Source organism: Lytechinus pictus, chromosome 10, assembly GCF_037042905.1.
Source record: "Lytechinus pictus isolate F3 Inbred chromosome 10, Lp3.0, whole genome shotgun sequence".
Lineage (NCBI taxonomy): Eukaryota > Metazoa > Echinodermata > Echinoidea > Temnopleuroida > Toxopneustidae > Lytechinus > Lytechinus pictus.
Genome location: NC_087254.1, coordinates 603,687 through 618,597, shown reverse-complemented (window position 1 = coordinate 618,597; position 14,911 = coordinate 603,687). Strand labels below are relative to the sequence as shown.

At 34.9% G+C, this 14,911-nt stretch overlaps 1 protein-coding gene across 1 annotated transcript; it reads right to left on the bottom strand.

Annotated features, from left to right (window-relative positions):
* Window positions 1–2,340: 2,340 nt before the first annotated feature.
* Window positions 2,341–13,505, bottom strand: LOC135155837 (calcium-binding protein P-like). The gene is made up of 2 exons (XM_064106117.1): window positions 13,303–13,505; window positions 2,341–4,337 (listed from the first exon to the last, which is right to left on the bottom strand). The coding sequence occupies exon 2, from the start codon at window positions 4,247–4,249 to the stop codon at window positions 3,149–3,151; it is 1,101 nt and encodes a 366-aa protein (XP_063962187.1). The 5' UTR covers window positions 4,250–4,337; window positions 13,303–13,505; the 3' UTR covers window positions 2,341–3,148.
* Window positions 13,506–14,911: the final 1,406 nt, after the last annotated feature.

Here is a 14,911-nt window from a genome sequence, read left to right as displayed (position 1 = left end):
AGTTTTGGCAGATAGATTGAAACTAGTATTAAGTTCATGTATTTCGCTTGATCAAAATGCCTACTTAAAAGGCCGTTTTATTGGAAACAATATAAGACTTATTGATGATGTGATAAATTATATGACAAAACATGAAAAATAAGGGGCTATTTTATTTTTGGACCTAGAAAAGGCCTTTGATAAAGTTTATAGGAATTTTCTTTATAGAGCCCTTGAGAAATTTAATTTTGGTAATAATTTCACAAGTTATATAAAAGCCTTATATGCTGATGCAGAGAGTTGTATAATGAATTTAAATTGGCAGTCAGTTTATTTCCCTCTAACTAGAGGAGTAAGACAAGGTTGTCCAGTGTCTGCCCTGTTATTTTTAGTAGTTGTAGAATTTGTATCAATTGATTTGAATAAGAATGATAACATTAAAGGTATTATTTTGACGAATAATGTAAACAATTCAGTTGAGATTAAGATAAGTCAATTCGCTGATGACACCACAGTATTTGTAGCGGATGAACTGTCTTTAAAAACTGTAATGGAAAGAGTCCAAAGGTTTTGCAAAGTTGCTGGACCATCGTTAAATGTTTCGAAAAGCTCGGGTTTTAGCTTTGGAAATTTTAATAGCAATCTTTTTCAAAAGGTTGATTGGAAAAGTGTGTCTATAAAAACTCTAGGGGTGTATTTCAGTAAAAATATCTTTGATGCTTATGAAAAAACTTGGAAAGAAAAAGTAACAAAAATTGAAAACAAGGTATTATTGTGGAAATGCCGATATTTAACATTTTTCGGAAAAGTTACTGTACTAAAATATTTAATTCTTTCAAATATAACCTATTTAATGACTGTATTTCCCATGCTTGATCACATTAATAAAAAAGTTGAACAAATCATATTTAAATTTATATGGAAAGGGCGTGATAAAATAAAAAGAAAAACAATGATTGGTAGAACTGAAAAAGGAGGAATAAACATGCCTGATTTTGTTTTACAATGTAATGCCCTAAAAACAGTTTGGCTAAAAAATCTATTTGAAACCAAGGATCACAATTTTAGATGGAAGTTCCTTCCTGAACTACACCTCAATTACTTTGGACCGAATTCACTTGTTCTTAAAATGTCTTTTGAAAAAGAATGTCAAATGCCTGAAATGAAACAACTTCCATTATTTTATCGTCAATGTATAATTGCTTGGAAAATGTGTAATAACAAACCCTTATTTGAGAATACAGGTGAAGATATTAGGCAACAGTTATTATGGGGTAATAAAAACATTTTGTATAAGAATAAGTGTTTGTTTTGGAAGCATTGGGTATGCTCAGACATTCTTGTTATTGGAGATATTGTTAACAATGATGGACTATTGGATATGCTGTGTATTCATGCAAAATTAAAGAAAAAAGGAAATTATTTATGTGAATCGAAATTAATATGGAGTTGTATACCAGAAAAATGGAAAAACATTTTGGTTAATGATAAACATTGCTCAAATCATTCAATTGTTAGCTACTTTCAATTGAAGGACCATGATCCTGTTTTACATATAAAACAAAGTAAACATTTATCTGTTAAACTTTCTAAAAGATTATACAATTTTCTTGTGGATAAAAAGTTTATAACCCCAAATGTTGAACAATATTGGTCACTTTATTTCAAAGAAAATTTGATTTGGAACAATATCTGGAAAGAAAAAGTTACTTTCATTGAAGAATTTCGTTTAGCTGAATTCAACTTTAAATTTTTGTATAAACTTTTGATGTCAAATGAATATTTGTTTCGATTTAAATTGGCAGAATCTCCACTCTGTTTTAAATGTAAAACTATTGAAAACTATTATCACTTATTTTATGATTGCCATTATTCTAGACTCTTTTGGTTAAAATTCAGTAACTTTTGTGTTACCATTAATCTGAATATTAAAAATGTGGATATAAGTTATAAAGACATTGTGATTGGTAGACACGGTGGTAATGGACACAACGTTATATCTTTCTTTAATGTATTAATCAATTTAGCTTCTTATACAATTTTTCAGCAAAAAAGAAAATCAAATTTTAAAGAAATATTTGAAATATTCTTAGAAGAAATAAAATGGAGAGCAAATTTAAAAAAAAGTATTTTTTGGAAAAATTGTAAAACAAAGATTGAAAAGTCAATTTAGGCATTATGTTTGCTTACTATTGAACCTGTATCTAAAAAAAATTGCTTGCTATATTTATATAATGTTGTCAATTTTTATGTTGAATTCTAATGTATATCATACTGTTGTTTTTTATTTTTGTTCAATATACAGTGACGATGTAAATGAGAACATACAAATAAAAAAAAAATTAAAAAAAAAACCTAATTTCATATAATAAAATACAAAAGAACAAGTGGGGATATGAAATCAACAGCCCACCTATTGAATATTCATAAAGACATGCCTAGAACTGTTTTACCGGAATATTGGAATTTTTTAAAATTAAATAACTTTGTTATTTTTTATCCAATTTTAATCGAATTTTCAGCGTTTTGCTCTGTGAATTTTGCCCTATTTTTGAGAAATTAATATTATCAGCCTGGACCATCCCTTTAATTTGATAGTTTTGAATTTGATATTTTGTGAAAACAGTCATTTGTACGTCGTCATGAATATTCATTAGGTGGGCTGATGATGTCACACCCCCACTTTCCTTTTTATTATGTTATTAGATGAAATCATAATTGTTTCATTTTTTTCATACATGTTTAATGATGTGCCTCCATTATGACGAAATATGTTGCGGCAATAAATAACTAATGCACTTAATTAGTTGTCAGTCCAATTGTTTAAGTTCTTGGTAGAACATTTCTTAATAAACCTCATTTCATATAATACAATTCAAAAGAACACGTGGAGATAGGAAATCATCAGCCCACCTAATGCATATTCATATATTATACCTAAAACTGTTTCACCGGAATAATGCAAATGTTTAAAATTCAATAACTTTCAATTAACTTCGTTAATTTTTTATCCGATTTCGATCAAATTTGTTTAGCACTTTGCTCTGTAAATTTTTTCTATTTATTGAGATATGAATATCTTCAGCCTCGAGCATCCCTTTAATGCAAGATGGTGGTATAAATAGTTCTGAATAGGAGACTAAATCACATTCCATCGTTAGACGTTCCCTTATGACTTATATGATGGCGGTGGAAGTAATTCTTCCGCAGGAGCTGACGGTTGTAACGTCTGTTGAGCTGGAGGATATTGGTTGAAACCGGATTGAGCCGGTGGATACTGACAGACACCGGATTGAGTTGGTGAGTATTGACCGATACCCGGTTGAGCTGGTGCGTACTGGATCGGACCGCCTTGAACCGGTTGTGGTTGACCGATGCCGCCGGATTGAGTTGGTGTGTACTGACCGAAACCCGGTTGAGCTGGTGCGTACTGGATCGGACCGCCTTGAACCGGTTGTGGTTGACCGATGCCGCCGGATTGTGTTGGTGGGTACTGACCGATACCCGATTGAGCTGGTGCGTACTGGACCGGGCCGCCTTGAACCGGTTGTGGTTGACCGATACCGGATTGGGCTTGTGGGTACTGACCGATACCCGGTTGAGCTGGTGCGTACTGGATCGGACTGCCTGGAACCGGTCGTGGTTGACCGATGCCGGATTGGGCTTGTGGGTACTGACCAATACCTGGTTGAGCTGGTGCGTACTGGATCGGACTGCCTTGAACCAGTTGTGGTTGACCGATGCCGGATTGAGTTGGTGGGTACTGACCGATACCCGGTTGAGCTGGTGCGTACTGGAGTTGACCGCCTTGAACAGGTTGAAAAGTCCCCGCTTGCTGCTGAGATTGATATGCGTAGACCTGTTGATTTCCTCCTCCCTGGAGAGCGGGTGGTTGCACAGTCTCTGCATCTGCGGTGTTTGGGGAAGTTTCTGTTGTTGTTGCCGTTGTTCCAGAAAGAGACGTAACTGGCGCATTTGACTTGGACTTTTTGACGTAGCGACACCAATAGATGCTAATTATCGTAAAGATGACCCCAATAACCAGTAGTGCTATACCTGCTTGCCTCGACGACTGTCCGAAACTGTCAGACATTTCGCCCGATAGACCACTCCCAGCCGTCCATCCTATTCCCATGTTAATTGCCCCAGCAAGCACAATCATGAAAGCAATCGTCCCCAGAAATATCGCCCAGTGAAATGAACGTTTATACCATGTAACCTTTGTTGTTTGCGTTTGCGACGAAGAAGGGTTCGTAGTAGTTGCGGCCATCTTCTATCAGAATGTGTACAATTGGTGCGAAATAGAAGCACAGTCCCTCCCTTTTGTTGGCCACCTATACAGTACGCTGACTTTATACCTAGAAATGTGCATAAGAGAGAAATAGGGCAAGGGAACAATTAGCAAAATAAACTGGGTTCCAAAGAAACTTATCAAACTTCACAAGCGCACTACACAAATTCCACTCAGTCAAAATGAACCAAATTTTGACACAGGCTAGCCTCAATGATTTTTACGAAGCACATGTCAAGGATTAAGAGATTGTTTTAATCACAAAGAGGCTCCTGGCTGTAGCCCCTCTAATCAATTGGTTCCGGAATTCAAAGTCACAAAAAGTGGCAAAAGAAAAACCAATGAAAATGGGATGGGATTAAACAAGCTATGACCATCGGCATGTTTAATTGATTGCCTCAATAACGAAAAAGTTACAGTAATTTAAAATTAACGTAACATCTAACATCTTAAACCACCTATTGAGGTCAAAGAAGCATAATGCTTGAGTGGACTCAATAGCAGTCAAGCAAAGAATGACCATTTGGTTTAATCCCATCTCATTTTCATTGCTCTTTCTATTGCCATTTTGTGACCTTGATGAAACATATGACGTTTTTCAGTCTGATCTAAATACCAATTCCAATTTCATAGTTTTGTTGCCCAGTCCATAAACCCCTTAAACAATAGGGGAAGGCGGGGTAAGTTGAGCCATTTTTGCCTTTTTTTTTCATGTTAGAAAACAATAAGTACCATACCTTAAAATATGATTTTGGGGAATATGTTTTACCTATATATAACACTCTACCCCCACACTGAAAGTCACTGTCACCTTTGAAAAAAAAACAGATGTCAAATGGCTCAACTTGCCCCAACCAATGGGGTAGGTCGAGCCACGTTCTGGGGTAAGTTCAGCCACAAAAACTACGCACAAAAGGTGTGGGACAAGAACCAGCATGACAAGTCTTTTCACTTGCTAATTCTCTAATATCTAATTAACTATAACATCCTCTAAAAGTAAAATAATTGTCTTGTGAATTTGGTCCTTTCTGCCTGCATATCAATGGCTTTTCATTCTCGACTGTTTTATATACATTACCATATAAATTACCATGGCTCAACTTGCCCCAAAGGCATGTTGGCTGGCTCAACCTACCCCAGTCCGAACTTAATGTAATATTTTTTCACATCAAACACATTTCTTATGCATCCATCATGTAAAAGACTATGGCAAGAATGAGGATCCATACCCTAACTAGAAATATTGTTCTTATGCCTTATTGTATTTAAAGATGCATGGGTAAAAAGAGTTTAGCTATTTCACAACCTTTCTTTTTTTACTTTTTGACTGAAAGTTATATCTTTTCCTCCGAAAACTTATTATTTTGTTTCAACGTTGAAAAACAATTTGGCGGGGTTAAGGTTCTGCAGTGGGTCATCAATTATGGCACCACCACAATGTTTGACTCATTCATTATTGGCCTGGGGGTGGTGGCACAACTTACCCCTATGCTCAACTTACCCCGCCTTCCCCTAATCTTGATTCTACATCCGATTCAAATTATACAGTGCGTCCCAAAAAAACTATACACTTTTGAAATGGCTGCCAAATAAGAAATATATCACTTTTGGTGAAAGCCAATAAAGTCAACTTTCAAATGACACCAAAAAATTGGAAAACTATTCATGCTTGAGCGAGCAATCCCCACTGAAACAAAGGGTATGAAAATTAGGGTGGGCAGGAATTAGCCTTCCAATTTCTTTCAGTTTTTGAGATGCGAGTCCCTTGGAACTTGCAAAGTTGAGGGTGTTTTGATAAATCAATGATCAAGCTAGATCAATTTAGGTTTTTTGGAGCAAATTTCAAGAATTATTAAATTGAAATTTAATGCATGAGTGAACATGAAATACAATTTTTCACTTATTAAGTGGATCTCAGCAATGTGTTCATGGAAGTCAGAAAGGGATAGGACTTAGGTTGAGGAAGTCGGTTGACGGGACATGGGTCAACAGAACACTTAACCCCCCCCCCCCCCCTCTCTCTCTCTCTCTCTACCCCTTTCACCCCTCCTTGAGAGACTAGCCTTTGCTAGGGTGAGCAGGAATTAGCCTTCCAGTTTTTTTAGAGGTGAGTCTTTTGGAACTTATATGCCAAATTACTGATGAATTGAGATCAGTTTTGGTTTCTTAAGCAAATTTCATGAGATACTAAATCGAAATGTAATGCATGAGTAAACAGGAATTGTAACTTTAGTGTAGCATTTTTAGTTTATTATGTGGATCTTAGCAAGTGTGCTTGTGAGAGTCAGATTAGTGTGACGGTACATGTTACATGCAAGGGGGTGAGATAGGGTAAGACTGGGTTAAAGGGACATTCTCCTTTGTGTTCTCTTACAAATTACATGTCATGTTCTCACCCCCGCCCTCCACTCCCTTTCTTTCTCCTGGATGGTATTTAAAACTTAAATGCCAAGTGACTTATGGTTGATGGGCCTTTCTTTTCCATTGAATGATTATCAAGAACTTGACTAATTATGATGATTTATGAAATGATTTATTGAAAGAGCTGAATACTTGATTGATAATTTATTGAAAAGGTGAATATTTGATTGATCACATTGATTGAGTTGATTTACTAACAGATTGTTGATTGAATGATTGATAGGTAACAGTTGATGACCTAACTTTCAGAATTTATTATCAAACTGACAGTCCGCTCTGCACTTAATGCGTAAATGTAATAGCAATCAGTCTCAATCTCAACAGGAGGGGGAGGGACGGACCTGTAGGTGGGAGGCTAAACGTTCTGTTGACCCTTTTCCCATCAGCTTACTTCACCCACTGAAGTCATTTCTTACCCCTATCCTCCTGACTCCAATGAACACACTGCTGAGACCCACATAGTTAAGTTAAAATGCTGCACTAAAGATTGCAATTCACGCTCACACATGCATGGAATTTCAATTTGATAAGTTACGACCTGATCGGAGCGGCGTGAATAATTATATCGGAAGTTTATTTTTTGAAGTAATTATTCAAAATGATAAAAACATCGTAATTGGAGTTATCTACAAACCTCCAAACTGTCTTCGTGATGACTTTTCTGAACAATTTTAGTGAATTATTAAACCATCCCGTCATGCTTAATAAACACTGTCTTTTACTGGTTGGTTATAATGCAAACCTTTTAAAATATGTATCTGATTCATTCACTCAACATTTCATGGATTTATTCCTTACAACAGCTTTATTTCTATCAACAATTACTAAAACCTACCAGAATTTCATGTAACTCGGTTATACTTTGATTGATGATGTATTCACGAATGTACGGTGTACGCTGTCATCTGGTATAATACCTTCTGATTTATCAAACCATTTCCTATGTTTTTACATTTTAAACTCAACTTCTTTACAAAAATGCAATTTTTCTGAAAATAATATGGGGCAATTCAAACAAGAGCTAGAAAACATACACTGGTCTGGAATCTTCACTTTACAAAATGCTAATGATGCCTTTGATTCCTCTATGAGCATCTTCTACGATGGATATTTATTTTCTTTCGATACGAAGAAAGATCAATTTTTAAAAAAGATTCCAGGATCCTCATGGATCTCCAAGGGTATTTTACGATCCATTAATAGGAAGAACAATCTTTATTTGAAATATATTATTAAACCACGTCATAAGAATTTTAAAAAAGTACATAGACTACGAAAATAAAACATTCTTACTGGTATACTTAAAAAAAGTAAGTTAAAGTATTTTTGTAACCAGTTAGAATATAGAAATTAAAAACAAAATACTTTGAAATAAAGAAGTTTTGCAAGGTTAATCGAAAAAATCTAATGATTCCAAAATAAACGTCGATGGTAAAATTAAAGAAAACCCACGTACATGTACATTGGCAAACACAGAAAATTAATTCTCTAGTATTGACCCAAATCTTGCCAGACTCATTCCTGACCCCATAAAACACTTTACAGATTTTCGACATGACCCTTACCCAAATTCCATTTATTTTATTCATACAGATGGGGCAGAAATTGCGAACATAATACATAACTTAAAAGAATAAGCAAATCTCTGGTCATGATGGAATCAATAATATCTTGATAAAAATAATTTTTGAAGTAATTGCTCAGCCCTTGCCATATATCTATATGTCTTATGGTGTTGTTCCTTCATCACTGAAACTAGCTTGTGTTGTTCCTGTATTTTTTTAAGGTGACATTACTGTGTTAGGAAATTATCGAACAATATCCCTATTAACCCGTTTGTCTAAAGTTCTTTGAAAATTTATATTCGCACCACGAAACTCTTTAAAATGCCTAAGTTGTTTTATCCTTTACAATTTGGCTTTCGTGAAAATCATAGTACTACACATGCTCTGTTAACTATACTGTAGTTGATAAGATTGCTAGCGGAATCGACAATTTTTAACATACTGTTGGGGTGTTCCTGGACTTCTCCAAGGCTATTGATACCATAGTTCATGAAATATTACTTTACAAACTTAATAATTATGGAGTCAGAGGAATAGCCTTGGAGTAGTTCAGGACCTATAGACAATAGAGAACAAAATTTCTCTGTCGATAATACTATCTCCGACATTAAAATGGTGACTGTGGTGTTCTGCATGGCTCCGTATTGGGTCCCCTACTTTTTATTTTATATATTGATACTTTTGCAAGTCTTCCAATATTTTATCTTTTATTCTGTTCGCCGACGACTCTAATATTTTTTTCTCTCACAAGGATCCTCGCCATTTAAATGACACCATTAATCATGAACTGAAACAGGTTTCAGAATGGATCAAAGCCAATAAATTATCACTTAATCTTAATATTTATATGCTCTTTAGTAATAATAGATGAACTTCCAGGTAATATCCTTTTTGAAAATATTAATTTACATTGAGTTGACAATACTAAAATTCCTTGGAGTAACTATTGAAAACAATCTATCCTGGAAGGAAAACGAAGATCATATTTGCAAAATCATTTCGAGAAATATTGCTATCATAAACATCAACTTTGATTATGTCGCACTTGAACTATGGTATTATAGCATAGGGAAATTGTGCTGTCTACCTCCTGAACAGAATTCTACTTTTGCAGAAAAAAAACTACTACGCGCATTACTTGTCATGCAGGTTTTCCTTCATATAATTATACTGATGCACTTTTCTAAAAACATAACATTTTGAAGATCGGTGATTGATATAGTTATTATTTTGGAAAACCCATGCATAATTTGCGTAGAAATGAAATACCATTTTTGTATTCCATGTTCACTAAAAATGCAATATTCATCATTATCTAACAAGGTCCGCCGGACTTTTTCACCCACCAAGAGCTAGGACAATCCTTCTGAATATAACTTTTTTGGTATTATATGTGTGGTTTTCGTTAACAAATCAATGATTATTGCTGCAACTGGCTTGGAACGGGAACGAAAAATACACGTTATTAAAAGGATATGGGGAATACCATTATCATCAAACACAAAAAAAGAGGAAGTTACTCGCGAAAAAACATGAATTGATACACTCTGAAAAAATATTGGGTAAAGGTGCTCCATAAGGGTAATTATGTGTCCAACCAACACTGGGCATTTTTAACCAGTGTGATGAAAATATAACCCATTGTAAAGTAATTGCTGCTTACACTTTTTAACCTTACTGGACAATATGCTGGACAATATACGGGACGATACTAAAACACAAAAGAAAACACAGACATGGCGAATTATAAAAAAGAGAGAGAAGAAAAAAGTACTACAGGGGGAGCGAGAGAGGACAAAGATAAGTAGAGAGAGAGACAGAGAGAGAGAGAGAAACACACACACACACACATATTGATATGTAGAGAGAAAGAGACAGGCAGAGAGAGAGACACACACACACACACATATTAATATGTAGAGAGAGAGAGAGAAGGGGGAGAACAAGGAGAGTGCAAATGCTTAGGCAATTCTTAAAAATATACAGACAAATTAATTACTTTGGTAAGACAGTGACATAATTATTTTTAGTTTTCTTTTGAAGGATGGATGGAGGCAGTGCTTCCACTTTTCAACACGGGACTTCCTGGAATTTTCTCTGAAAGTTACTCTGGAATTTTACAAAATATCCTGGAATTTTCCATATGTTCTCCAGTCTTCCATAAGTTATAATTCTCTTCTATACACACACACACACACACACAAATAATATAGGGCCCAGTGCCGCAATTGAGCCAAACATTTTGAGGGGGCGAAACATGACGTAAGTGGCACTTAACCTATTACCTGATTACGTCGTAACAGGCAAATTTTAGAAAGAGTTGCGAGCGAAGCGAGCGAGCACAAAATTGATTTTTTAATTAAAAAGATCAAATTTTGTGATAGAATTTGACATGAATATTTGACATGACAATTTGACATGACATGAATGTTCCTAGAAAATAGCAAAACTTCCTGGACTTTCTTGGATTCCAGGAAGAGTGGAAGCACTGGATGGAGGAGTCTTGTTGAATATCTTTATGGAGGGGCGGTGAAAATAAAAGTATTTTGAGCAAAACGAGTTCTTAGGAGAGGTAGATGAAAGTAATCGGCGTGTCTGGTAGGATACCTATGAAAATTGTTATTCTGAGAAAACACATGTTGAAATTCAAAAAGGAACCATACTGTTCTTATACATGTACATAAACTGTCCTAGCTGATATTGATATAAATCTTCAATCATTAAAATTTTAAAATCAAGGAAAAGCGGATCAGTGTGAGATCGAGGATGTGAGAATGAATTAAAACGAAGGGCTTTTTTTGTAATAATAATATTTTGTTAAGTAAATGTTGGTGGGTATTGCCCCAAACAAGGATCCCATAGTTTATATATGGTAATATAAGACAAGAATATAATGCAAGTAGAGAAGTAAAATAAATAAATGTTTTTAACCTATTTATGATGCATATGTTATGTGATATTATTTTACAAATATTATCAATATGACATTTCCAGGAGAGTTTATTCTCTACATGAACACCCAAAAATTTAATTCACGAGACACTTTCAACTGAAAATCTTCAATACAAATGTCAAAAGGCAACAAACCTTTAGTATTACTGAATACAATGAATTTTTAAGGTTAATTGATAAATTTGTTAGCTCTGATCCAATTCAAAATTTTAGTTAATTCAGTGTTTACTATTTCAACAAGTGTAAGCGGATCATTGTGAGAATAAATAGATTTGTGTCATTAGCAAAAATAATGAAAAATAGAATATTAGATGCTCTGCTAAAATCATTTATATATAAAATGAACAAAAGGGGTCCCAGGATACTACCTTGTGGCACACCACAATTAGTGTTACATAAATTGAGAAATGACCATTAAGAAAAACAATTTTTTCTGTTAGAGATGTAATTTCTGAACCACTCCAAGGCCTTGTCACGAATACCATAATGCGATAATTTATGGAGTATAGTGTTTGTTGTGCTTCTTGTTTTCTGTTCTGACTTTTCCTGTCTTGTCTTCCACCGTACACTGCCTTTGATTTGCTGTCTGGAAACAGTGCACTTTCGCAATATTTATTAGGGTCTACAATATTCAGTTGTTGCAGAGAAGATTGCTTTTATCTGTTGTATGATATGGATGATTTTCGTTAACAAATCATTGGCTATTGCTGCACACGCTTTGAACGAGAACGAGAAAAAACACGTCATTTTTACAGAAAACAAAAGTGTGGCATACCATTATCAGCAAACACAAACAAAGAGGAAGTTACTCGCGAAAAAAACATGAATTGGTACACTCCAAAAAATATTGCGTAAAAGTGCTTCATGGGGGTAATTATGTGTCCAACCAGCATTGGGCATTTCATTTGGGTATTTTTCTTTATCCAGTGTGATGAAAATTTTTCCCATTCTAAAGTAATTGCTGCTTACTTTTTAACCTTACAGGACAATATACCCTTTCCGCATTGGGTAAAATACTGCTACAAATTGGTTGGACACATAATTACCCTAGTGGTGGTAAAAGTTTTACCCAATATTTTTTACAGTTTATTATACATTACTACATAATGTTCATCTTTCATTCAATTATGATAGTAAAAACTTTAAAACTTACTGAATTTGAAAATAACAAGTTTTAGCCTGAATCGGTGCAATTTTTTTTATTTTTTAAACAAACAAGTGCACACCTAGTTACCAATAATGCATATAGCATTTCCATTTATTTGAAAGCAGGATAAAAGAGCATTGTAGATTAAATGCCTTGCTCACGGGCATAGGTGCCGCGGCCGGGGATCGAACCCCGGACTTTAATTAGGATGGTAGTAATAATAGCAGCGCCCGCTGGCAGAACATTTTTCGAAACTGAAGTGGCTACCCTGGGTAAATATACCTATATTATTGTTATTATTATTATCATTATTATGTGTGGTGATGTGATGGGAGCGAGGTCATATGGAGCGTGACAGTTATATGCACTCTACTCTTTATATATGTATTCAATCATCGTAGTAGTAGTAGTAGTCGTAGTAGTAGTAGTAGTAGTAGTAGAAGTAGTAGTAGAAGTAGTAGTAGTAGTAATAGTAGAAGTAGTAGTAGTAGCAGTAGTAGCAGCAGCAGCAGTAGTAGTAGTAGCAGTAGTAGCAGTAGTAGTAGTAGTAGAAGTAGTAGATGTAGTAGTAGCAGCAGAAGTAGTAGAAGTAGTAGATGCAGTGGCGGATCGTGACCCGGAGGAGACAAAGCATTGGAGGGGCACAGCATTGTTCACAAACAATACAGTGCCCCTCCAATCATTTGTCTCCTTCGGGTCACGGTCCGCCACTGAGTAGATGTACATGTAGTAGTAGCATCAGAAGTAGTAGTAGTAGCAGAAGTAGTAGTAGTAGTAGTAGTAGAAGTAGTAGTAGTAGTAGTAAAAGTAGTAGTTGTAATGGTAATGGTGGTGGCTGTTGTAGTAATATCAATATTGTGCAATTAACCACAGTCATATATATTCCGTCATAGCTTCAAAGACTTGTGAATTGAATTTCTATTCGGTAGGATATGATTTAAACTTACCATGTTGGCCTATATATGGGTTAAAACTGCTCCAAAGAAATCATCAAAACTCCTTCCTGACATAGCAGCATAAAATAAACAAAATCATGTCGGTGACACAGAACAAACAATATCCATTTATGTCTGCTAAAAGAGGTTAAATGAAAATTAAGTTGAACTTGACGTTGCCCTTATACGGCAAAAGTAAAACGGGACAAATCATGTCTTGCTCCCTTCAAATCAAAGAAACGTAATGATAAATTTACTACAGCTGAACGTACTAAGTACACGCCGCGGGATTTGAAGGCGTAGTTAATTTACAAAGCAAAAAGTTTTCAAATTATTTTTCATATGCGTAGGCGCTTCGCCTAGACTTTCGCCCAGTCTCTAGAAAAAAGCTCTAAAAAAGTAAATTTCATAGATTTAACCTTGACAAGTAGTAGTAGTAGTAGTAGAAATGGTGGTGTAGTAGTAGTAGTAGTAATGATGATCATGGGCGGATCCAGCTTTCACCAATGTGGGGGGGGGGGGGCTAACAGTCACTTCTTAGCTTTATTCTTATAAAACAACATAAATATGTATAACAAGCTCATACACAGGCGTGTTTGTAACTTTTAAGTATTGAAACAGACAATTTCATATATAAGTTGTTATCATTCCCAATATATTAATTACCTGAAGATGAAAATTCGTTTATGTGATAAGCGCACGTTTAAATAATGCACGGTAATATTAATCCAGAAAAAGGAAAATAGGCCTATATCTCACAAAGCAACATCTTTTTATCAACTACATTTTCAACTTCTTTTCATTTTTTTTCTTGTTTTTTAGTAAATGAAGCTGAGAGATGAGAAATGAGTATTATAGGCCTGCCATCCTGTTTTATTTTGTGTTTTAATTAACTTTGTGCAATGAAAAGCATGATTCGTACTACCAGGGGACACTTCCTTGGTACTACCCTCAACTGTTCGTAGTTGTTGTTTTTTCATTATTATGAAAATTGTTATCAGTATGATTATTTTTTTCATTTTTATCAACGTCATCATCATCATCATCGTCATCATCACCACCACCATCACCAACACTATAATTATCATCATCAATTCGATATTATGGCATAACTGTTATTATCCTTATTATCATCATTATCATCATCATTATTTCACCATGGAAATGGAACGAGGGGCTACCATCGCACATGAACAAAACAACAAGTGGAACGCCTCTGGTAGTTTCGCCTTCATTACGTTTGATACAGCAGCACTGACTTTGAAAACAGCTATTGAATAATTATTCACAAAAGAAAACATTCATATGATAATAAAATGCTATGTCCATTGACCCAAAATGACCTTTGACCATGATCATGTGATCTAAGATAATAATTTATACTCGATTACCCTTATGTCTATGTTTGTAAGTTAATTCAATTCAAGTCAATTCAACAAATGCCCCCAACATGACCAAAGTCCTTAAAAAAAACATGTCATCATCAATTTTATCATATGGGCTACGCCGCCAGTAAAATAGAACCAAACTTGAGAATGAATCTCATATTAATTCCTGATCAATATTTACAATGAATATCCTTCTACATAATCATCAAGTTCTTCAATTTTCATCGTCTCTA

Bases quoted from the DNA above. Each gene is read 5' to 3' on its own strand.
- LOC135155837 (XM_064106117.1), bottom strand. From the start codon at position 4,249: ATGGCCGCAACTACTACGAACCCTTCTTCGTCGCAAACGCAAACAACA.